This window comes from Kogia breviceps, chromosome 19 (genome assembly GCF_026419965.1).
Source record: "Kogia breviceps isolate mKogBre1 chromosome 19, mKogBre1 haplotype 1, whole genome shotgun sequence".
Classification (NCBI taxonomy): domain Eukaryota; kingdom Metazoa; phylum Chordata; class Mammalia; order Artiodactyla; family Physeteridae; genus Kogia; species Kogia breviceps.
The window spans coordinates 21,535,671-21,562,084 of record NC_081328.1 but is presented as its reverse complement, the minus strand read 5'-3'; the positions used below and the strand labels follow the sequence as shown (position 1 = coordinate 21,562,084).

Sequence of the window (26,414 nt, the reverse complement as noted above, 5' to 3'; positions counted from 1 at the left end):
ATGCTTCCCCCAGATCTGCACATGATTGCCTCTTCATCATTAAGTGTCAACTCAAATGTTACCTCTGCAAGAGAATTCTTCCCTGTCTACCCTAAGCCCTTCCTTTAAGAAGGCTTTGATCATATCACCCCGTTTTTATCATCTTCGTAGCATTTATCTTTGTCTTAATTAATTGGTGTGTGTCTGCCTAATACACTTTTCCCCACTAGAATGAAGCTTTTTTTTCTTCCAGCTTTATTGAGATATAATTGACATATAGCACTGTGTAAGTTTAAGGTGTACAACAAAATGATTTGACTTAGTTACATTGTGAAATGATTATCACAAGTTTAGTGAGCATCTATCATCTCATATAGATACAAAATTAAAGAAATAGAAAAAAATTTTTCCTTGTGAGCAAAATTCTTAAGATTTACTCTTAACTGTCATATATAACATACAGTAGTGTTAATTTATCATGTTATAAATTATATCCCTACTACTTACTTATCTTACAACTGGAAGTCTGTACTTTTTGTCTGCCTTCATCTGATTCTCCCTCCCCCCACCTCTTAACCTTTGTTAATCATAAATCTGATCTCTTTTTCCATGAGTTTGTTTTTGATGTGTAATTGACCTACAACACTATGTTAGTTCCTGTTACACAATGTAGTGATTCGATATTTCTATACAACTCAAATGATCACCAGATAAGTCTAGTTACGATCTGTCACCATACAAAGATATTACAGTTATTGACTGTATTCCCTGTACTGCCCATTTCATACCTGTGACTCATTTATTTTGCAGCTGGAAGTTTGTACCTCTTAATCTCCCTCACCTATTTCTTTCCCTACCCTCTTCCCCTCTGGTAACCACTTGTTCATTCTCTTTGTCTGTAACTCTGTTTCTGTTTTGTTATATTCATTTGTTTTTTTACATTCCACCTATAAGTGAAGTCATACAGTATTTGTCTTTCTCTGTCTGACTTATTTCACTTAGCATAATACCCTGTGGTTCCATCCATGTTGTCATAGATGGCAAGGTTTCATTCTTTTTTATGGCTAATATTCCATTGTGTGTATATACTACATCTTCTTTATCCATTATTTGTTGATGGGCACTTAGGTAGCTTCCATGTTTTGGCTGTTGTAAATAATGCTGCAATGAGCATAGGGGTGCAAATACCTTTTCTAATTAGTGTTTTTGTTTTCTTTGGGTAAATACCCAGGATCTTTGCCCATTTTTTAATCGGGTTGTTTGTTTTGTTGATGTTGAGTTGTATGGGTTCTTTGTATATTTTGGATATTAACCCCTTACCAGATATATTGTTTGCAAGTATCCTCTCCCATTCAGTAGATGGCCTTTTTGGGTTCTTGATAGTTTTCCTTGCTGTGCAAAAGCTTTGTAGTTTGATGTGGTCCCATTTATTTACTTTTGATTTTGTTTCCCTTGCCTGAGGAGATATATCCAAAAAAAAAAAATCACTAAGACTGATGTCAGAGAGCTTATTACTACCTATGTTTTCTTCTAGAAGTTTTATGGTTTCAGGACTTAATACTTGAGCCTTTAATCCATTTTGAATTTATTTTTTATGGTATAAGCAAGTAGTCCAGTTTGATTCTTTTGCATGTAGCTGTCCAGTTTTCTCAACACCATTTATTGAAGAGGTTGTCTTTCCCCCATTGTATAGTGCCTCCATTATTAGAATGAAGCTTCTATGGTCATGGATTCTTTCTCTCCTGTTTGCCACTATATCCCTTGCACCTAGAGAAATAGAAATGAGTGGCACATATAGGTGTTCAGTCAATACTTGACTATGAGAGTCTCTGAAAACTTTATCATCTGAATACATATTTCTTTTTACTATAATCTTTTACTAGATTTCACTTTTTTTTCATAGTGACAGGGATCATTGCAGACTGCTTGGTCATTAGATCAGCAATTTGACTGTCAAGTGATATTGTCTCTTTATTCTGTATGAGTATACTTACTTTATCATGAAAAGTTGCCTGTATACAAAACATTTTTTCTACTTGTATATTTCTGCTTTAAAATATAAATCTAATCAACTCACCATTCTAGAGTTGCCTGATAATTATATATATTTCTTCTTTAAGTTGAAATTTTGTAATATGAAAGATACTCCATTCAGATTTATTTTGGCCGCACTGGGTCTTCGTTGTGGTGTGCAGATTATTCTTCATTGCAGTGTGCGGGCTTCTCTGGTTGTGGGCTCAGTAGTTGTGGCGCGCAGGCTCTCTGGTTGTGGTGCTTGGGCTCCAGAGCGCTCAGGCTCAGTAGTTGTGGTGTGTGGGCTTAGTTACCTTGCAGCATGTGGAATCTTAGTTTCCCGACCAGGGATTGAGCCCATGTCCCCTGCATTGGAAGTCTGATTCTTAATCACTGGGCCACCAGGGAAGTCCCCAGAACTTTTAATTAACTGCAGTACTGTATTGTTTTATTTGAGGGTTTTAGTCTTTTCAAAAAGCAGATAACTTTATTGTGAGTGTTGGGAGGATACACAGTGGCATTGTGTAATATTTGCCACCTTATTGAATAGTACTGATAATTTAAAATTACTTTCTTTTAGAATAGACTGGTGGCTGCCAAGTGGGGAGGGGAGTGGGAGAGGGTTGGAGTGGGAGTTTGGGATGAGCAGATGCAATCTGGTATATATAGAATGGATAAACAACAGGTCTTACTGTATAGCACAGGGAACTGTATTCAGTATCCTGTGATTAAACCATAATGGAACATAATATGAAAAAGAATGTATATATATATATATATGAGTGTGTGTGTGTATAATAGAGTCACTTTGCTGTACAGCAGTAATTAACACAACATTGTAAATCAGCTGGACTTCAATTTTTTAAAAAAGTAAATTAAAAGCACTCTCTTTTTTTCTCACTGTACAACAGAATGATAGACATCAGAAGATTGTTAGAGTGTTTCTCATCTTGGGTCATTGATCTGTTAATATTTTTGGAAGAGATATAAAAATTAGATTTTAAGTATCTGGGTTTTATTTAATACTCCTGAAGAATGCTTCCTAACCTCTTCATACTTGGTTTTCTTTTTTTAATACTTGGTTTTCTTTTAAATTACGTTTATATTTTGTTCCCTCTCAGGACTGAGCATTTTCAGAAAATTGTCATCATATATGGACATAATGTTTAGCATGATATATGGACATAATGTTTTAACCAACATTATAATAGATACATAAATATATGTCCAGTCCTCACTCTGTTCTCCTGTCTTGTATGGTCTATACAGATGTATAGTCTGTTGCTATCTTGACCTCATTCTGACCTAAAGCATTTTACTACTCTTAAATATCACTAGATAGCATGGTTTTGGGACTTCCCTGGTGGTCCAGTGGGTAAGATTCCGTTCGGGGGGTCTGGGTTTGATCCCTGGTTGGGGAACTAGATCCCACATGCATGCTGTAACTATGAGTTCGCATGGCACAACTAAGAGTCCGCATGCCGCAACTAAAGATCCCACCTGCCACAACTAAGACCCAGTGCAGCCTAAATAAGTAAATATTTTTTAAAAAAACAAAAAAACTAGATAGCATGGTTTTACAGATACTTTGTGTAAAGAATTCTGTATTTTTCCACCATAGAGGATAAAGGTTACAAAAGAAAGAACTTGGCAGGACCACTATTTTCAGTGAACTTATCTTACTGGAAAGATAAGTAAAAACAACTTTTATGAAGCAACATAAAATGAGTGGTAACTGATCAAGGGTTGTACAAATATGCTAAAAAAAAGAATGGAAAGTCATGGTAGGTAATAGAATTTCATGTTGATTTTTATTGTCTTGTTTTCCAAATTTTTTATAATGAAACTGCATTACTTTGGGATTTAGAACAAAAAGAATTAAGTGATAGATGTAGCACATGGTAAGTGCACAAATACACAAAATATTTAGAGAAGATAAGGAATCAAAGTTGGATGAGATAACCATAGGTAGCTTTCTGGAACGAGCATATACTTTTTTCTGTGTATTAGTTGGTCCCAGCTTCAGCCGGATGGTTGTTTTCCAGTGCTGCCTCATTTCTTCTGTCTCGTGACCTTAACTCATTTGGATGCTACTTAATGATCAGTAAGAGGTTATCAGTTCTACCATGCTGGAAATAGCTGTCAGAAATAGAGTAATGTTATTTGTGCTTCTGCAGATTGCTTCATGTGCGAAATGGAAACTGCAAATATCATTTGGGTGAAGAAACATTTAAGTTAGCTCAGACATACATGGATAAACTCTCAAAACATGGCCAGCAAGCAAACAGAGCTGCGCTCTATGGAGAACTGTGTGCACTCCTATTTGCAAAAAGTCACTATGATGAGGTGAGTGTTTTGAAGAACATTTCATTGTGACCAGTATGTATCTATAAAACAAAAGATAAATCATATAATGTCATATTTGTTTTAATAGATCTCTCTCTCTTTTTTTTTTTTTTTGTGTGTGGTTTGCGGGCCTCTCACTGTTGTGGCCTCTCCCTTTGCGGAGCACAGGCTCAGCGGCCATGGCTCACGGGCCCAGCCGCTCTGCGGCATGTAGGATCTTCCCGGACTGGGGCACGAACCCGTGTCCCCTGCATCAGCAGGCGGATTCTCAACCACTGCGCCACCAGGGAAGCCCTAATAGATCTCATTTTGACATATTAGGTTTGCTTAAAGCAATATACATTTGTAATGGAATATTTTAAATTAGGCAAAAGGATTATTCTGTGAGATGGATTTTAAACTTACATATACAGTTTAGATCCTGTTTTTGTTTTTAATTTGACCAAGTGTATTTCTGCCTAAATTATTTTGAGGGCATGCTCTGTTAAATGAACCTTTAATAGGTGCTTTTTTATTGGATGTGTAGCTCTGGGTGAACTCTCATAACTTGAAGGCATTTGTTTCAGTGGGAACCTAGATTTTATTTATACTTTATTGCATTGTTTTGCTTCTGTCTCTGCATTATGAGAAAGATAGCCTCATTCTTGGCTTTATACTGTTAAATTAAGGCTTTGGTGCTAATGAATACATAGTTGAGAAGTGAGCTGTGTAAGCTTAACTCCTTTATTTATGGAAGAATATCATAATTACTTTATGCTGTCAGATAGCTGTCATTTAGCTTTCATATTTTAAAATTATCCCTATCTCAAGTTTTACCCTGTAGTACAAATACGTGCATGTTCCATATTTAAAAGAAAGTCACCATTAGAAGTGAAACTGGAGAATTCTAGAATAATTGTGAAGTGATGTTTACAATCCCAGTGCTAGGATCATCCTGCTTTTAATATCTAAGAGGTATCATCAAGGAATGCATTTGTTGAATCGTATGGTGAGAGTATAAGTTTTTTAAGGAACTGCCAAACTGTTTGTACCAGTATACATTCCCACCAGCAATGAATGAGAGCTCCTGTTGCTCCATATCCTTGCTAGCACTTGGTGTTGTCAGTGTTTTAGATTTTCGCCATTCTAATAGGCATGCCTTATTGTTTACGTTAACTATTTTTGAAAGCTTAACAATTCATTATAAGATGAGTAAGTTCTGAGGATCTAACGTACAGTGTGGTGACTATAGTTAATACTGTATTGTGTATTTGAAATTTGCTAAGAGTAGATCTTAAGTGTGCTCATCACACACAAAAAAGGTAACAGTGTGAGGTGATGGATGTGTTAATTAGATTGGAATAATCATTTCACAATGTATATGTATATCAAGGCATCATGAACACCTTAAATATATAAAATTTTTATTTGTCAGTTATACCTCAGTAAAGTTGGGGAAATTTTTTTAAGTCATTAAGTGTATGTGTTAAAATCTAAAATTCTTATCAGCATGCCTGCATTTTCTCAGGAGGTTTATGTAAGTTCTTCGGTTATTTTTGATTCTGATTCCTGTGTCTGCTGAACTCGTTCTGTCGATGGATTATTTTGCCGCCCCTTTTATGCAGACTATTCCATAGCTTATTGACCCAGATATAGAATTTGGCCCCTTTCTATGATTTCCACACACAGCAAAAACAAAGAACCCCATTCACAGAGGGCCTTTGTGTGGATAGCCTTTACTAGAAATGAGAATGAAGTAAACAGCAACAGTTCAAGTATTAGAAACACCTACCTTAAAAGTTTCTTCTGGGAATTGCCTGGCGGTCCAGTGGTTAGGACTCAGTGCTTTCATTGCCGGGGCCCCGGGTTCAGTCCCTGATTGGGGAGCTAAGATCCCGCAAGCCGCATGGTATGCCCAAAAGAAAAAAAAATTCTTCAGGTGCCCCACCATCTTTTTATCTCTCTGCATATGTCCTCCTCATCTTGGCCATCTCTGTTTCCTCTTTCATTGTTTCTTTTCATCCTCGTTTTTCATACTGCCCTGCATCCTTCTTTCTGTTCTATAAAGTGAGTCATATATTGCCATTTTTTACTCATGTACTCAGCTCCAGACACACTTTAATATGTCCAGACTCACCGATGTATTCAGTGGAAGAAACGTACCTTTTATTCACCAGTTTCCACTTTCTTTCTTTTTTTAAAAAATATTTATTTTTATTTATTTACTTATTTTGGCTGCACTGGGTCTTCATTGTGGCACTCAGGATCCTCGTTGCAGCGTGTTTAGTTGCGGCATGCAGGCTTCTTAGTTGCAGCATGTGGACTCTTAGTTGCCTCATATGGGATCTAGTTCCCCATCCAGGGATCGAACCCAGGGCTCCTGCATTGGGAGGGCAGAGTCTTACCCACTGGACCACCAGGGAAGTCCCACCAGTTTCTACTTTCTTAACTAGGCAGTTACTATTTAATTGACAGTTATTTTCTTTCTGAACATTTGAATTGGGGTGGCATACTGTGTCTTATTCATGATCTTTGCAACTCGCACATTCATGAGGAATATTTAAGTCTATAGATGTTTCTTGAATAATCTTGATAGTTTATAAATTTGTCCTATCTACAGAAAAGTACATAAATCTTGAGGATATATCAATAGTTTGATGAATTATCACCATATTCTGTTATTAGTCCATGTAGGCTAGGTTATGCTAAGGAAGTATCAACCTCCAAACAGCACTGACTTGGAATAATAAAAGTTTATTTCTTGCTCATGCTACATCCCATCTTGGGATCTCTGTGGCTCTGCTTAACATCCCATCTATACTTTGATCAAAACCCTGTGTTGTGGAGCAGCCTGTATCTAGAACATTACCAGCCTTGAGCAGAGGCAGAAACATTATGGGGAAGGGATTACTGGTTCTTAGAGCTTTCTCCCAGAAATGCCACGTTTCACCTCTGCTTATATTTTAATTAATATTTCGGCTAAAGGAACTCACATAAGCATTCTCGTCTTTAATGTGGAAGGGAACTTTATCTTACCCCGAGGAGGGGCAGTAAGTATTTTAAAAGCAGTATTACAACTTACCACAGATTTTACCTTCTTGTTCTGGAACAAAATCAACTTATTTAGTATCTTACAAACAAATCAGGTTTTTTGGCCTAAATCGCATATATTTCCTTTTTGCATCAAAATTGCTTCTGAATAGCTACATCTTTTAGGTGGAATGGAAGAGATGGAAGCTTACAGAGGAAAACAAATGTTTACTTTCTAATATTTTCAATTTGTTTTCCCCACATTTTTTGTGATCGCTTCATAATATTATTTTGTTTCTTTGAAGCAGTTCTTACTATCTAAAGTAATTTACTTTGTTTTTTTTCCCCACTAAGCACTAGGAGATGAAGGACATTTTCTGTTGTGCTCCCCCAATAGATACCTATGTGCCAGCACATTGCCTAGTACTTAACCTCTCTGCACCTCCTTTTCCTATAATAATAGTACGTATCTCAAAGGGGTGTTGTGTCAATTAAAAGTGTTAGTGCACATAAAGTGCTTAGAACAATAATTGGCACAAAGTAAGCACTCAACTAAACAAGCAATTAAGATATAAAATAATAAGTGTTACAGTAGGGGAAGGAAAGTACAGGAAGCCTAGTCTAGGGCTGAAACCTGAAGAACAACTTAGGTGGTTTAAGGGGTCGGAGTGTGGAGGAGAATGTATTTTAAGGCAGAGGGAACGGTATGTGCAAAGGCTTCTGGGACACAAAGAACATGCCTCTGATTTCCTGAATATGTGTCACATATCCAAAGAAAAATGTAACAAACTTACACTTTCAAGAAGACTCAGCCTCTGAGAGAAAATTTTAAGTGTAAATATTTTGTATGTGTTCTTATTCAAGTACTTGCAAGCTTGCAGGAAAAATTCATAATAATTTCGTTAAATATTGTCAATTTGATATATCACAGGTTTTGCTCTTCTGTAAATATTTTTTAGGCATACAAATGGTGCATTGAGGCAATGAAAGAAATCACAACAGGCTTACCAGTCAAAGTCGTGGTGGATGTTTTAAGACAAGCTTCTAAGGTGAATATAATGTTGAAATTATTAAATGGATTGTAGGATTTAGTAAGCTTTAAGTTTGTGTAAATTAACCTACTATTTAACAAATTCGGTATTACATACTCATGGATAACCAAGTCGATTTTCTAAGTTTCTCTGCTCAGTTTTAGAAATCTGGCTTCTTTCTTAAACCTTTACAGCAACCTGAATTCCTTATGTCATGGTTGTATGGGCTTTTTCACTTTTCTCCTAAAAGATAGCCTGGTATTAAATCTTTTAGGCACAGCATTGGCAGTGACACAGTGTGGTAGCTTTTTTTTCTTGACTTGCTAGTCAATACTTATTTGATTTTTTTCTCTAGTTTGTTCTTACTCTGTAAAAAAAAAAAATGCATTAAGTCTTTGAAGACATTTAGTAATATTTAAAAATTGCTGCTTTGGTACACTACGGCTTTGAAGTATTGATGTACTTTTCAGATATACTCTTTCTACCCAGAGGTTTTTCAGTTTTGAATATTCCATTTTGGTTGGTTTTACTTATAGAAATTTCAATTAGAAGAATTATTCTAAAATTATAGATTTAGAAGAGTTTAAGATTTCTGCGAAATTTATGAAATAAGTCAATTTAGAGCGAGTAAACAGCATAAATATTCAGGTTATTATTAAAGCTAGAAGAGTCATTAATAAGTTTTTAATTAATTTAAAACATTGAATATACATTTAATATAAAGACAGCTTAATATATATGCAAGATTTACATTTCTGTATGCAAATAATATTTACAGTTAAAGACTACTAGCTTTCTCATGAATCAAAATATTTTAAGAAGTAATAGGAATACTTGGAATTCTGTGCATTTAAAAGTTATTAGATGGAAAACTACAAAAGAGTTGTAAGCCACTGTAGAACTGGGATATAAATAAGTACCTTAGAAGATAATATGGTGAACCCTCCCCACCTCTGTTTTAATAATATGTAAGGATGGGAATATACCAGCTTTTTAAGATAACTTCGTTATAACAGGTTTGTTTTGGGCATGACTATCAAAATTTTAAGTTGTGTAATTTCCCAGGATATGTACAGATCTGTTTATAATGGAATTTTCAAATGCTTGGAAGGAAAGAAATTACAAATAGAACCATTTATTTATGTTTGAAGATGCTTTTTTCAACCATTATAGTTTGACTATATCAATATAAGCCATACTTGTTTCAACACACGAATTAACTGTTTCAGAGTTATTTAACAATCTTTCACTTTATCTTTAGGCTTGTGTTGTAAAACGTGAATTTAAGAAGGCAGAACAGTTAATTAAGCATGCAGTGTATTTGGCACGGTAGGTGATTGTTATTAAAAATACCATTTCAAATTGTTTCTTTCTACTTTATATCCTAATAATTTTGTATCTTTTTATAGGGATCATTTTGGATCCAAACACCCAAAATATTCTGATACACTGCTAGATTATGGGTTCTACTTACTCAATGTAGATAATATCTGTCAGTCTGTTGCAATTTATCAGGTATGTTAATAGTTACAATTTTTTTCTTTCAACCTAAATTGACTTGCTGACCTGTAATTTGTGATGTATAAACCACTATCTAAAAATAACTTTCTGAGCCCTTCCTCATATATGGTACTCCATTATTTTACTAAATAATACCTAGAAGGCTTAAAACTTAATGTTTTAGGAATTAAAGAGAATCGTCCAGGAAAAATGTTCGGGGGTTGTAGGTCAGTATTTAAGAGTAGTTTTCCATTTTTCATTTACCAAGATGATGGCTTGTCTTTGTTGTTGATTTAGCACAAATCATTATAGCTGCCTTTGTAGTAGCAAAGAGGCTTGTTAGCAATTATTTTAGGCCTTATCTCCGTCAGTCTCAGGAAAACGATGTATTATGCCATCGCTCTGGACAAGGTATCCTTGATTTTATAGTTTACTTCCAAAGAGGACATAGAGAAAAACACTAATGTAATTCCTAAGACATGTGAATGATTTTTATTATTAAGCCATTGCCTTTTAAGTCAAACTTACTCTTTAGAAAATCAGGCTGTAGGTGAATTTTATGTTCTGTTGTGATTTAAATACAGCAGGACTTTTTTCAAAACTGATGGAATTGAGTATATAGAATATATATTTAAATTACTAGGATGCTTAATTTAGCTGGGTAGTGTCTTTTAAGGATTCACAGTATTACGAGTTTATTCTCATGACTCTTTCAGGCAGCCCTTGACATTCGGCAGTCAGTGTTTGGTGGCAAAAATATCCATGTAGCAACAGCTCATGAAGACTTGGCTTATTCTTCTTATGTTCACCAGTATAGCTCTGGGAAATTTGACAATGCACTGTAAGTTCCACTTTCCTTTTCAGTGAGGGATTAAATACTGTTGGCTATATTTTGTTTTGTTTTTTCCTAATATAATACTTTTCAGTGTATCTTATGGATTAAATTTGTCCTCCTGGAACTTGAACAAGATACCTAAAATGTTCTTGAAGTCACAAAATCATATCAATTTATAATCCATTTGTTTAGATCTTATGTGGTTTAATGTTGTGACATATATCTCCATATAGAATATGACTTATTTTTTAAGTGTCTCCTTCAGTAATTTTCCTTTGACTAATACAGTAGTGTCTGGTTAAATGACAGACTTAACCTAAAAACTTGCTCTTAACATGCAGAAATACTGAATAATGTAACAATCATTTTTTTAAATGCATAACTGAGCTTGTAAGAGAGAAGAAATCCCGAAGGGCCAGTAATGGACTAAAATCCAAAAAGGGTAGGCATGAACTACAGTATGAGTGTTCTGGGGTGGAAAGGCTTAGAAGGCTTAGAAGTTTCTATAACCTTGGTTGGACAGCAATACTGGGTTTAAGAGACAAGGCATTTAGCCCATAGGAAGCTGTGGCTTAGAAGTGAAGCCCTCACATGAAGCCAAGATCAAGGCTACACCCTCAGAGAAAGAGTAGACAAACTGCCCACTGGCAAGAGAGGTGACATGGAAATTTGTCCAACTTAAGTTGGGCCCTCAGTTGAAAAAAAAAAAGCCTCACGGGGGAATTTATAATTTATAGATGTCTACGTTGTGTTTGGGCATCATGCATGCAGGAACCCCCAAACGGAGGAAAACATTAAGAAGCACTTTGGGACTGCTAGTTCTCCTGGGATGCTTTTCAGGAGAAAATGCAAAACTCTTGGAAATAATTAACCTTCCGTCCAAGCTATATAGACTTCCCATAGATCTAGCTGTACCTGAGATGAACTCATCATAAAAAATATTCAGGGCTTCCCTGGTGGCGCAGTGGTTGAGAGTCCGCCTGCTGATGCAGGGGTCATGAGTTCGTGCCCCGGTCTGGGAAGATCCCATGTGCCGCGGAGCGGCTGGGCCCGTGAGCCATGGCCGCTGAGCCTGCGTGTCCAGAGCCTGTGCTCCGCAACGGGAGAGGCCACAACAGTGGGAGAGGCCACAACAGTGGGAGAGGCCACAACAGTGAGAGAGGCCTGCGTACCAAAAAAAAAAATTTTAATAAGGGAACATATCCCCCGTGGGTGAGTCAGCAGACATAATGATCAAGATTAGAACACTAAAAATATCAGTTAACAGAACTTTATGGCTGATACTATAAAGTAAGGTTTCTTAGGTGTTTAAAGATATAAAATGTGTTGGCAAACTATGGCCTGAAGGCAAAATAAGGGTTTATTGGAACATAGCAATGCTCATGCACTCATGTATTGTTTATGGTTGCTTTTATGCTATAACAGCAGAGTTGAGTAGTTGGGACAGAGTGTAGCCAAATAATCTGAGATAAAGGCAGATTTAAAAATAAAATAACTGAGGGAACTATACTCAGTATTTTGTAATAACCTATAAGGGAAAAAGAATCTGAAAAATATATATATATGTATGTATAACTGAATCACTTGGCCATACACCTGAAACTAACACAACATTGTAAATCAACTATACTTCAATTTAAAAAATAAAAATAAAACAACTGATACATGCTACAGCATGAATGAACCTTTAAAACATTGTGCTAAGTGAAAGCAGCCAGCTACAAAGGACCACATATTGTATAATTTCATTTATATGAACTATCTAGATAAAAGCAAACACACAGAAACAGAAAGTAAGTTGGTGGTTGCCTAGGGCGGGTGGAGTTGGAGGAAAATGAAGTGACTCCTAAAGGGCACAAGGTTTCTTTCTGAGGTGATGAAAATATTCTGAAATTAATTGTGGTGGGCACATAACTCTGTAATATACTAAAAACTTTCAATTGTACACTTTAAATGGGTGAATTTTGTTGATATGAATTGTCTTAATAAGCACTTTTATTATAAAAAACATTATATAATAGCTGGAATTGGAAAATAGTCATTGACATTAAAACTCAGTAGACAAGTTAAACAGCAGATTAGACACAACTAAAGAGACAGTGAATTGGAAGACAGATCTGAGAAAATTAATGATTACCTGGAAGATGGGAATAGAAGGCGTGGAGTTGTTTGAGAGGATCTGGCAGATAAAATAGACAAACAGCTTGCCTTCTGTTTGACGAGATGGGCCATGAACAAATAACCAAACATGTCAGGTGAGAATACATACTATGAAGGAGAATGAGGTAAGCTAAGAGTTTAAAGAGTGATGGTAGATTTTTTAGGGTCTTTTGTATAGGCTGGTCTGGAAAGACTTCAGTGAGGGTAATCCATGTGGATATTCAGGGGACAGCCATTACAGAGAGACAGTAAAGCGAGTGCAAGAGTCATAGGTGAGCACGTGCTTTACGTGTTCAGAAAACTGCAGTTCCTGTGTGCCTGGAAGGAAAAGGGGATTGTTTCTGAGAATGGTAGGAGATGAGGTCAGAGAGGTAGCCCAGTGAAAGATCATATTATATTGAGCCTTATAGGCTGTGATAGCAACTTCACAGTTGATTCTGAGGGAGATGGGAATCCACTGGATGTTTAAAAGTTCAGTCTACAAAAGATTGGAACTCCAAAACGAACAAAAAACTGGTCCTTTTCCACAGATAGTTTTAGAAATTCTCTCAGTATTATATTATAAATTGTGATTTTTATAAATGCTTAAATTATTTGTAACTTAAAAGAAAAGAAATGCCAGAGTATATCTATCTGTATTGCAGATTTCATGCAGAAAGAGCTATTGGTATCATTACCCACATCCTACCTGAAGATCATCTTCTTTTGGCTTCTTCAAAGAGGGTGAAAGGTACCCTTTGTAATCTAGTCTCATATATATATATATATATATATATATATATATATATATATATATATATATATATTTTTTTTTTTTTTTTTTTTTTTTTAGATTTCCTTCGCTGTCAGTTATAATAGATGTCTACTCTCTGATACTTTAAAATCGATGGTATATGGTATAAAATAGGGGTATTTGTTTATTTCCTCAGGATTAGACTGCATATTACTAAAATAGCCAATTCACTGATTTATAGTATTTGCCTACAACTCTAAGAATTTACAGTGGTTCATAATGAAAGGTTGTTCACTTCTCTCATATAACATTGTTAATAGGCCAGAATACATTTCTTTTGCCTCTTTCTTTACCTTTTCCTACCTTCCTTCCTCTCTTTCCTTTCACTCATTCATTCATTCAGTCAGTCCTTTCTTTTGAGGAGAGGATGGAAGAATCACAAGTTATTACTGTGCAGTGACATGGGTAGGAAACTGAAGATGGGTTTTTCTCATACCTTCAGTTTTATCATGCAAGCTTCTGAAACTCAGTTTCATATCAGGTTACCCTTAATGTTGTAAGGCTCTTACCACATACCACTTCCTTCTTTTCTAATTAACTCTTCTGCAAATCACTACCAAGGCTTTCATTTTGCCAACATGATTGGGTCACCCATATGGTAATTCCATGCATGTTGGATAACTTTTACCTTAATTCTGGAACTGGGTTTTACCTCCCCTCTAGGTTTGCATTTTTAAAGTCATGCAAGTATTACATGATTAATGTCAAAAATTAAAAGTTAGAAAAGAGAAAAAATTAAGTTACCTGAAATCTCATCAATCCAGAATCAACATTTTGGTGAATATTTTTTTAGACTTTTCTTTCTTCAAATACTGAAATGAGTGAATAATTTTTTTTAGTTCTATAATCTGCTTTGTTCAATTAATATATTACCAACATTTTCCCATTTCAGTACCTGTAAGGTATATTTTTTTTCTCATGTTTTTAGCCTCACCTGTCTTATTGGACCTTTAAATTGTTTTTTAACCTTTTGTTCTTTAAAAATGCTACAGTGAACTAAATCTCTTTTTACTTTTGTGCACATGGACAATTTTCCTAGAAATAAAATTGCCTGGTAAAAGAGTATGTGTTTTTAAGACTTTAAATGGAATTTGAGGGTCTTGAATGGGACTTTGAAGTTAAATTATCTTCTTGCCTGGTTTGATTGGTCAAATGAGTTAGGAGGAAACCAGTTCTTTTAGTTGTATTTGGTTAAAGGTTATATAGTTTACAAAGTGTGGTTACAACAGTGCTTAGGTACTCCTAGACAACTTTTTCACAACTTTAAAAAATTTGCCTCTTTATTCTTGTCTTCCTTGTATTTGCTTAAACAACAAATTCACATCAGCAAAGCATAACAGGTCTGGTAAAATAGAGAGTAATTCTGCAAAATAATTTGTTGTATACCATTGTTTTTCTTAAATTTGAAATTCATTATACTGTGCAAAATAGAATGACCCCAAAAGTGTATTTTTTCATTAAAATGGAATACTTTCATTTTTACCAGTTCTGTGGTATGGGACATGGTTTATGGTTCTAAACCATAAGCATATATAAGTATATACAACTAACATTTGTAAAATTTAGTTTTAAATTTTATGTTCTGATTAGCTTTGATACATGGTTTGGAAATGCACTAATTTTATTGCCTTCTTATTCAGCACTTATTTTAGAGGAGATTGCAATTGACTGTCATAATAAAGAAACTGAACAGAGGTTGCTTCAAGAAGCTCATGATTTGCACCTGTCTTCACTCCAGCTAGCTAAAAAAGCTTTTGGGGAATTTAATGTACAGACTGCAAAACACTACGGAAACCTTGGAAGACTTTATCAGTCAATGAGAAAATTTAAGGTTAGAAGCATGTTTTACTGTATTTTTCTCTCTTGAAATAATCTTAGGTAATAAACTATAGTCTTAAAAAATAAATCTTAAATAATGCTTCTTTAGTAATCTTAAATAATAAGGTATACATTTATTATACTCCTACATTATTTCACATAAGAATTGAGAAAATGGCTAGTATAAAATGACAGAGGCTTCCCTGGTGGCACAGTGGTTAAGAATCCACCTGCCAATGCAAGGGACGCAGGTTCAAGCCCTGGTCTAGGAAGATCCCATATGCTGCGGAGCAGCTAAGCCTGTGAGCCACAACTACTGAAGCCTGCGCGCCTAGAGCCCATGCTCCACAACAAGAGCGGCCACTGCAATGAGAAGCCCGCGCACTGCAATGAAGAGTAGCCCCCGCTCGCCGCAACTAGAGAAAGCCCATGCGCAGCAACGAAGACCCACCGCAGCCAAAAATCATAAATAAATAAAAATAAATTTTTTAAAAGACAGTCAAAATATAAATAAAATTCAAAAATACGGACCCTAGAAAAATAAATATATCAAACCATAAAGACTAAAACAGTTATTATAGTTAGACTTAAAACATAGCTGTTAGCTAGTAGTTTAAGTACAGCACTTAGCAGAATGCCTGACACGTAAGTATGCAAGAAATATAAGATATTGCAACTATTATTAATTGTAGTGATAAAAAGTTACTGAATTTAGTTCCCTTTTAGAATTTTGGGTTATAGATTCTTATTATTGTCCGTTACAGGGTCACAATAAGGAAGGGATGAGAGTTGCTGCTTAAGACATTCATTTTTATCTAAAAATCAGTTTACACATTCCTCAATTAACCTGAGTTTGGTTTGTTGGGATAAAAATTGTCAAAACTTCAACAAAATAAAATAAAGTGTACTTCTATGTAAAATAACATACTATAGTGTAGAGTTCCTTAACAAGGTTCAATTAAATTTTGGAGTGTATTAACTGAAAGAAGAAATTTTCATTTTAGAATATTTTGATATTAATTTTTTCTAACAATTTTTTATTACAAGGACAGGTTTTCTTTTGTCATTTTGGTATAGGACACTATTACTTTCATCAGCTTATGTGCACAGCTTCCCCAAACCAGTAAGGCTTCCCGTAGGCAACTTTGGGAAGAATATAGCGTGTTCTCTGATCAGATTACCTTATGCCATCCATAAGACGTCTTTGGCATTTTAAAGAATCTTACTCATGGGGTAAGAATTGTTGACATAAGAAAAAGTATAATCTAATGGTTAATACAGCTTAATTATTTTTCAGGAAGCGGAAGAAATGCACATCAAAGCAATTCAGATTAAAGAGCAACTTCTTGGTCAAGAAGATTATGAAGTAGCCCTTTCAGTGGGACATCTGGCTTCTTTATACAATTATGACATGAATCAGTATGAAAATGCTGAGAAACTTTATTTGCGATCTATAGCAATTGGTAAGTTACTTTAAAATTTTCTTAGTCAGTTGATTAGAGATCAACATGTCTTACATGTTGTATGGGGAAGTGTTATTATTAAGACTTAAATGAGTTTAGAGCTGCTAAGGATATCCAGGAACCACTCAAATCATCTGAAACATTTTGCTAAAGATTATTTATTGATGTTGAAGCCACTAGTAAGAAATATGACAGTAGAGTGTCAAGTAAAGGCAAAAGTAGTTATTTTTAAATATTTGTGTAAACACTACCCTCAGCCCATCCTCTCCCTTCTTTTGATTTTAACATAGACCCAGTTTACCTGTTTTTTAACTTGATATAAATGAAATCATACAATGTATATTTTTATATGCCTGGTTTCTTTTGGTGAATATCAATTGTGAGATACATCTGTGTTGTTCATATCACTGTTGCTTGTTAATTTCCAGTGCCGTGTAATATTGTATTGGATTAGTATATCATTATTTAATCCATTCTACTGTTAATGGATATTTGGAACATTTGAATTGTTTTCAATTCAGCCCTATTACAAAATAAGATACTGTGGTCATCATCTGAATGTTGTGCCTGTTAAAACTCTTCCCCATTTTTATATTGACTTGTCTGTCATTTTCTTATTGGTTTATAGAAGTTCTTTATATACTTTGGATGTATCTGTTGGTTAAATGTGTTGCAGATAACTCTCACTCTACTGCTCCTTCCTTCCTCCCTCCCTCCCTCCCTCCCTCCCTCCCTTTCTTACTTTTTTGATTGGTTGTACCAGCTCTTAGTTGCGGCAGGTGGGCTCCTTAGTTGTGGTGTGCAAACTCTGTCTTTTTTAAATTTAAAAAAATTATTTATTTATTTATTTATTTATGGCTGCATTGGGTCTTTGTTACTGTGCGCGGGCTTTCTCTGGTTGCAGCGAGTATGGGCTACTCTTCGTTGCAGTGCACGGGCTTCTCATCAAGGTGGCTTCTCTTGTTGCAGAGCATGCGGCACATGGGCTTCAGTAGTTGTGGCTTGCGGGCTCTAGAGCGCAGGCTCAGCAGTTGTGGTGCATGGGCTAAGTTGCTCCACGCCATGTGGGATCTTCCCGGACCAGGGCTCGAACCCATGTCCTGTGCATTGGCAGGCAGATTCTTAACCACTGCACCACCAGGGAAGTCCGCGTCCGACCTCTTGGTTGCAGCATGCATGTGGGATATAGTTCCCTAACCAGGGATCAAACCCAGGCCCCCTGCATTGGGAGCATGGAGTCAACCCACTGCGCCACCAGGAAAGTCCCTACTTCTTCTTTCTTAATTGTGCCTTTCAAAGAATAGAAGTTCTTAGATTTTAATGTAATCAAATATTGCTCTTTTCTTTTATGGTTAACACTTTTAATATTATGTTTAGGAAATCTTTTCCTACCCCAAAGTCATGGAGATACTCTTTTGGAAGATTATCTTCTGGAAACTTTTATTTTACCATTCACATTTAGATCCATAGTCCTGAAATTGATTTTTGTTTAGGGTGTAAGGTAGCAATCAAATCCCCCCAGCCCGTGCCTTTTTTTCCCTCCGTGTGGATATACAGTTGACCAGGACCATTTTTTCAAAAGACTGTCCTTTCCCCTCTGCTGTGCTACCTTTGCCAATAAATCATATATCCATGTATGTGAGATTGCTGATTATCTGTAATATATTACCTTGCTCAATCCTGGAAGTCCCATATTTTCTGTGTATCTTTTTGCACAAATGTTCAGATACATAAATGTTTTATTTTCCCTTTTATACATAAAAGGTGGCAAACTCTTGGTACTTTTTTATACTTTGCTTTTTTTTTTAACTTAAGAGTATACCCTATAAATGACTCCATGTCAGTTCATAAAGAGCTGGGAGCTCCCTCCCCTGTTTATAGCTTCATAGTATGCCTTGAATGGATGTTCCATAGTTGAGTGGATGTTCCATAGTTGATTGAAACAAATCTTCATTTGTTTCTAATATTTCACACTTATAAACAATGCTGTAATAAATAGCATTGTGCATATGTATTTTTCTACTGTTGAAGGTGCTGCCATTCTTTAGATCTCTTTTAAGTCTTAGAGGTAGATTGTGGGTAGAACTATGTTGGTGAATGCTGATAAAAGAATTGAATCTATTCCTTTTAAGGGAATAAAACGAAGCCACCTTATTTTAAAGAACTGAGCTTCTGTTGTGGAAACTACTTGTTATTTCATTATTTATTTGAGTTTTCTTTCTTTTTCTGTTTACTTTCAGGGAAGAAACTTTTTGGTGAAGGCTACAGTGGACTAGAATATGATTACCGAGGTCTCATTAAACTTTACAACTCCGTTGGAAATTACGAGAAAGTGTTTGAATATCACAATGTTCTGTCTAACTGGAACCGGCTGCGAGATCGGCAGTATTCAGTGACCGATGCTCTTGAAGATGTCAACACCAGCCCCCAGTCCACTGAAGAAGTGGTGCAGTCCTTCCTGATTTCTCAGAATGTTGAGGGACCGAGCTGTTGAGGGAGGACCTCAGTTAACTAATTTACCTTTTCCCAGATTCCAGGGAATTCATACTGTGAAATCAAAACCATGTTGTTTTTTGGGGCTGGAATTTGCATTGAAACACTGGTCCAGTCCATTGACCCTATTTGGGTGATCCCTATCTTGCAGAGTGTCCGTAGGAATAAGCATATATTCAGTTATATTCAGCATGTACCGCATGTATAAGTAATCTGGCCCATATTTTCAACCTAGTAGAACAAACAACAGGAATTTTTTTTTCTTTTTAAAAAATAATTCATTTTGCAGAAAGCCTGAAAGAAAAAAAGAACCCCTAAATAAAACTATTTAAGAGTTTAAAAGAGTTGCATTCTTATTATGTAAGGATGATTTTAACAACTTTTTAACATATAATTCTTCCTTGAGGAGGTATTCAATACTGTATTGTAAAGAAATTTTATGGGGAAAATCTTTATATGCAGTATAGAAAAGTTAACACAAGTACTAATAGAAGAGGGACATCCAGACTTAGGTTTGGCTACCTTACCCAGAGAAGTGGATACAACCACTCCAGAGCTCTATTACAAGGGAAGGACTGTCAGATTCATCTGAACTGGACCAGTGTTGATCTGTAAGTAACAAGAAAGCTGATAAACCAGCAGTTTTAACTCTTTGGTTGTTTTGGTTTTGTTGTGTTTTTTGGGGGTACAAAAATGCAAGATGCTCTGATAGCGTTAGCTAACAGGACCAGGAGGATCTGAAAAGGACCAGCCTAATGTAGAAAGGGGTTATTTGGACCAGAGGCTTTAGATTATTATTTTAGCCCCTGCCTATACTTTTATCAGTAGGATGATTTCATTTAGATGTATAATGAAAAGTGATCATGCAGAAATTATATTCATGTAATAGACACCAAACTAGGGAAATTTGGCAATTTCAGTAGCATATTTTAGTCAAGGTACACAGATGGCAATGCCATAAGCAAGTCTATAAATATCTGCTGCAGCCATCTCCCTCATTTTAAGTGTTACCCTAATAAGCAACACAGTTAGCAAGTATATTGGCTAAGAGTCATGAAATAGCTCATGTCCAGATGGGAATTATAGGTTACTGTGTGGTTTATGGGGATTAATGGAAAAATGAATTCCGAAAAACAGCAAGTCTTCTTAGAAATCCTTCATATTTATGGTAAATACTAGTGCAACTAGGTCATTTTATTTGAAATTCAAGAGTCAAGTGGAAAGATTCCCCTAATGATATATCTATTTCACTAACTTGTCTTTCTGTTTATTGGGTTTTGATTTTTTTTTTAAGCCAGTCAGGTTATTTAATGTTGAGGTAATATTCAAATTTGAGAAGTTGTGACATGTAGCAATCCAAGAAACAAAAAAGGTCTTTTGCTGTTACCTCAGTTCTTATTATAGTGGCCTATTTGGTGCCTCTATAGTTAAGAATCAGGGTTTTCCCCCCTATTTTCAGGGGTTCATGACTTGGCTGTTAGAGATGTTGCTCCTGGCTAACGCTGGGAGCGGTCTGTGGGTGAGTGGATGTGTGCTGAAGTTTGGTTTTCTTTCAACAGGCATGTTGGGGTGGGAGGGGGAAAAAATCTAAACTGTCCACCACATTGACTACAGAAAAAGGAATGGGAGATTTCAGATAAATTTGATTTTAAACACTTTTTTGGACTTCCCAAATACAACCTTGTTTAAAACTGTTATTTGCCATCTTGTTAGTTATGAGCCAGTGTTTTTAAGTCCCCAAGTGGGCGTTGACTAGGGGAGGTACCTAAAGAGATGAAGCAAGCCCAGACCCTGAGATTATGGCTATGTGATTTTGAAACCTGGGTTTAATCCTCAAATTGAATTATTTTTAATTTTGAAAAGAGTACATTGGCACACCTGCACCTCCCCCTTCCAGTTTATTACAATCTAATGCCAAGAGGCACCTCTTTATTAATTACCAAATAGTCTGTGTGACCAAGGACTAACATTTTAAGTTACTCAGCTCTATCCTCATGGGCCTATATATTTAATACCTCCAAAGATACTTTAAGGATAGGCTTTGTATACTTTTGTTGGTTATTTAGAGTCCTGTGGTATGTTTGTGGTATAGGAATGTCATGGTAAATTGTTTTTCAATAAATATTTTGAAACTTATGTTTTCATATGAAGTTTTTTTTTTAATCTATATTTTTGGTTTTGTGCACATATAGCATTTCCTAGGATAAAGTCAAGCAAATGACTTAAGGCCTCATCTTCTCTAATTCAGTTTGAACTCAACTTAGCTCACACTCAGTGATAAAACAACATGATATTTAGAAGCCTAGGATCACAGGGTGATAATATTAAACGGCAGCCAGTTTTTCTTTAAAAAAAAACATCATTATTGGTAGTTCCCCCTTATTGCCACTGCTTTAATGTAGTTTTCTGTAAATCCATATGCTTTGACTTAATGCAGACACTCTAGGTTGAGAAGAGAGATTGCCAGTTTCTGTTAGTGATGTAACTTAGTGTGCTATTATTTCTGGTTTTAATGAAGATTATACACTAATAATTTTTAAGTGTGGGATTTATCCTTTCAGTAGGGATGTTTAGGATAAGTTAGGGAGGTAAATATCATCATGATTTTTGGGGTTAGAAAAAATCTCAAAGAAAAGAATAAAATTACCTCACAATAGCCAATTGATTGAACAAACTTTTTATATATGGTGGGGTTGTGCGTAAGAAATCCTAGACCAACTTAAAAGATTTTTCTGGAAGTTCAGCAAAGTAATATTAAATAAGGGGCCTTTGGTCTCATCCTTTCCTGGCTTTCATTTTTTTCTCTCTTACCCAGTCTTTTTCCTAAAGTTTGGTGCTGCTCAAGTTGGGTGCATCAGGGAGCCCTGTAACATTCGTGAGCCACACAGGTGGTCGGTCACTCCTACGTTCAGTTTAGGAGAGCCAGTTGGGTTTTTTAGACCATAATTTTTATGGGTCCCCAAAGCTGACTTTGCCTGAAGCATTAGGACCCTTATTATCATCAAATTTCTGTCTCTGTTCAGCAAAAAATGAACTCATTGCTTTGGGGTAATCCCCACACAGGTGTGCTTTCACTTGTGAAAATGAAAGATTTGACAAAGACCTTTGTTCTTAACCTGTTAGAGAAGGGTTCATAATATTGTGAAAACTAGGTCCAGCGGCTGCAATCATAACTAATGAGAGTGCCATTTGGCTGCTCCTATAGTGCAGACAGAATGCTGAACAGTAAACACATGCCTGGAACATGATTGAAGCTTTTGGCCATACTTTACAGATTGAAAGAATGGTTTGCTGAGTAGCAGGTAGAGGCTTTCACCGCTATCCAAAAGTAGAGCGTTCCCATGAAGCCTCTTTAAGCCAAAACAGATGAACAGCAGAGGGGCAGTTACCTTAGGACATGGCTTGCTAATGGATGCACAAAATAAATCGAGGTAAAGCACAGAAACTCGCACAGTTGTGGCTTGAAGCTGAGATACTGAGCGTGGTTCTAGGGGAGGAGCTTGGCGGTGCCACCCTTGCTCAGGGTGCCACTGCCTCTGTAACAGCTGTCTGCAAAACAAGCGCTGAATGCTATTTTTGCTTTTCACCTTTTTTCATAAGAGTGAAGATCCTTTTGGATTTTTTTCGGTTAGCAAAAACAGGTGCTAATGTAGGTCTTTCATAAAAGCAAAGTAGCATAAAGTGAACTTTCAGAAAGCGGAGGATACCTGTATTAACTGCTACTCAGTTTTGTTGTTTTTTTTCCCCTGAATTTGTAGCCTTGCTGCTTCCAAACTGTTCTTTTTCTGGATGGCAAAGTTACTACTGGAAAAATACTTATTTATAAGTAAAAACGTCTTTAAGAGTTTTATTTTTGCTTTAAGAATTAACATGTATATTTCACCTCTTGGCTTTGGAGGACCTCAGTTCTTGCTAGAAAAGTCCTTTTTTTTATCTGACATTTGAATTAATCTCCAGCTTGAACACTAGTAGTTGTATTGTCCACAAATCTCAGGAATGTTTTAGGCAGAAAACTGGTTTTACCCTGTTGGTGAGCTGAAGGAGTGTGCTTTGGCATTTTTAAAAATAATGCTATTCTTTAATTACAGTCCTAGGCATCTATAGCATGAGTGGCCTTAGTGAGTTTTTTGAAGTGCACATTTTTTTTCAAAAGTAAAATTTAAGATTAAAAATATATGCTATATATAGGTATCTAGAAAACTTGGTTTGTGGTGCACAAGTGTTGGATCACTAAATAACTTTGCAGGTACCATTTGTGTAACATTACTCATTTCTGTAGATTTCTTTTATGGGAAGATATGTTGCCATGGTAACTAAAACTTTTCAATTTAGTTCCACTTTTATGATGTGAATGAATGCTATGTTTTATTAAATATTACCAGGTCAGTACTATTTTTATACTTTACTAAGCAACAGGGGATTTTAGTTTAATAGAATCAAAAATCTCTTAATGAAACAATTAAAAGCAAATCACTGTCAATTCTTTACATGAAAATCCCCACTAATAGTGCCACAGTAATTTCTATAGAAATATCTAAGGTCATTGATAGATTTTTTTAAAGGCAATTAATTCTTCATTGTGTCAGAATGACCTTTCATGTCATCCTTATCACAAACTTGTAGTGCCCACCATTATTTGTAACCATTAAACCATACTAAGTATGTTTGTAACCAGCATTGTGATATATTCTGTACTTGTATTGCTAAAAATGAATTATTGACTTAATAAATATAGTGTTCCTGCATTCATAGCATATCTGTTTCCAATTTAGTTGTGCTCACTTTTGGTTGGGACTTGGGATTGTTGAAACATCACAGACTTTTTATTAGAGAACAGTGTGAGAGAAACTGTCGGAACTAGAACAACAGTGTTCTTGTTCAACAAAAGTGAGCTGTGTGGCAGAGAAGACACATGGTAACAGCATCTGGAGATGGTGCTCGTGAAAGTACTTTGGAAACGATAAGCGCTGCGTTAATGCAGGGGACTTTCTGGTCTTTACAGTATTAACCACACCACTCTTTTTCCTAGTCTTCTAACTCTAAAAGGCTGAAAATGGGTGATGAGACCTGGTGAAATTCTGCTGGTGACAATGGAGAAAACCCTGGGTGTGGGTTAGGGTTCAAGCCCTGCCTCTCAACAGTAGGAATTTGAGATATGTCATTATAAGCTTCTTTGTGTTTTATTTCCTCGTGTGAATGGCGGGGTCACATTAGGTCTTTTTAAAAATCCACCATGAAACAGCATGAATCTAAAGCACTCAGAAACAGTTAGTTACAGGAAATGAGATTTTAAAAGATGACAAAGAAAATTGATCAACATTTAGACAAAATCCCACCTGCACCTGGAATAGTCAGCACTGACTTCATCACCTGCCACCTTTGGTGATAATGAATTTTTTTGTTGTTTTTGTCTGCGCTGTGCGGCTTGCGGGATCTTAGTTCCCTGACCAGGGATTGAACCCAGCCCTCCACAGTGAAAGCATGGAGTCCTTACCACTGGACCACCAGGGAATTCCCTGGTGATACTGAATTTAAACTTTTTTCCTTTTACATCTCCATGACATTGAACATTCTGTTTCCTCTGTTGTATGGAATGCCATTTCTTGCATAAAATCTCCTTCATCGAGCTGAAAGGACAAGGGAAGCTTTCCCTTAAAGCTTGAGTTGCCACTTCTTGGTACTTATGCAGCATTTTATTTAAAGCTTTGTTAAAGCCATTGTCATGACCATATGTACACCCACGTTCATAGCAACATTATTCACAATAGCCAAAAGGTGGAAGTAACCCAAATGTCCATCATGCTACAACATGGATGAACTTTGAGGGCATTATGCTAACTGATATAAGCCAGTCACAAAAGGGAGAGGAGAGCGAGTAAATACTGGATGGTTCCACTTACATGAGCTATCTAGAGAAGTTAGAAAGGAGAAGAGTGGTTGTCATGGCTGGAGGGGAGGAAAATGGGGAGAAGCTATTAATGGGTGTAGTAGAGTTTCAGTTTTGCAAGATGAGAGTTCTGGAGACCAGTTGCACAACAATGAATATAATTAACAGTACTGTGTACTTAAAAATAGTTAAGATGGTAAGTTTTATGAGTTCCCACAATTTTAAAAAATTTCTGGATAACTGCATAAAATAGTTAAGCCAGACAGGATATATAAAGTTTGAAAAGAATGTGATCGCTTCTAGACAGTACCTTATTATTATTATTATTTTTTGCGGTGCGCAGGCCTCTCACTGTTGTGGCCTCTCCCGTTGAGGAGCACAGGCTCCGGATGCGCAGGCTCAGCGGCCACGGCTCACGGGCCCAGCCACTCCGCGGCATGTGGGATCTTCCCGGACCGGGGCACGAACCAGTGTCCCCTGCATCAGCAGGCGGACTCTCAACCACTGCACCACCAGGGAAGCCTATTTTTTTTTTTTTCAAGGAGGTTTTTTAAATATATAAATTTATTTATTTATTTATGGCTGCATTGGGTCTTTGTTGCGGTGCGCGGGCTTCTCATTGCAGTGGCTTCTCTTGTTGCAGAGCACAGGCTCTAGGCGCACGGGCTTCAGTAGCTGTGGCTCGCGGGCACTAGAGCGCAGGCTCAGTAGTTGTGGTGCACGGGCTTAGTTGCTCCGTGGCATGTGGGATCTTCCTGGACCAGGGCTCCAATTCGTGTCCCCTGCATTGGCAGGCAGATCTTAACAACTGCACCATAGGGAAGTCCTGGATTATTTTAAATCAAATCCAAGAATCATATTGTTTTGTCTACAAATATTTTACTGTTTGGGCATCTTTAAAATATAAAGGCTTTAAAAATATATAACTCCAGGGACTTCCCTGGTGGTCCAGCGGTTAAGACTCCATGCTTCCACTGTAGCGGGCAGGGGTTCAAACTCTGGTCGGGGAACTAAGATCCCTCATGCCACGCAGCATGGCCAAAAAAAAAAATTAAAAATCTTAAAAATATACATACATATATATATA

General features: G+C 36.3%; 1 protein-coding gene across 3 annotated transcripts in view; it reads left to right on the top strand.

Annotated features, from left to right (window-relative positions):
- APPBP2 (amyloid beta precursor protein binding protein 2) overlaps positions 1–19,782 on the top strand; it is a 65,971-nt gene extending 46,189 nt beyond the window's left edge. For all 3 annotated transcript variants that reach the window (XM_059047580.2, XM_067021773.1, XM_067021774.1), the window contains 9 exons: positions 4,170–4,338; positions 8,307–8,396; positions 9,640–9,707; positions 9,788–9,893; positions 10,595–10,719; positions 13,518–13,603; positions 15,307–15,497; positions 16,782–16,947; positions 19,188–19,782. In XM_059047580.2, coding sequence (XP_058903563.1) covers positions 4,170–4,338; positions 8,307–8,396; positions 9,640–9,707; positions 9,788–9,893; positions 10,595–10,719; positions 13,518–13,603; positions 15,307–15,497; positions 16,782–16,947; positions 19,188–19,441 — 1,255 coding nt within the window. In that variant the 3' untranslated portion in view covers positions 19,442–19,782. The remainder of the gene's footprint in view (positions 1–4,169; positions 4,339–8,306; positions 8,397–9,639; positions 9,708–9,787; positions 9,894–10,594; positions 10,720–13,517; positions 13,604–15,306; positions 15,498–16,781; positions 16,948–19,187) is intronic.
- Positions 19,783–26,414: the final 6,632 nt, after the last annotated feature.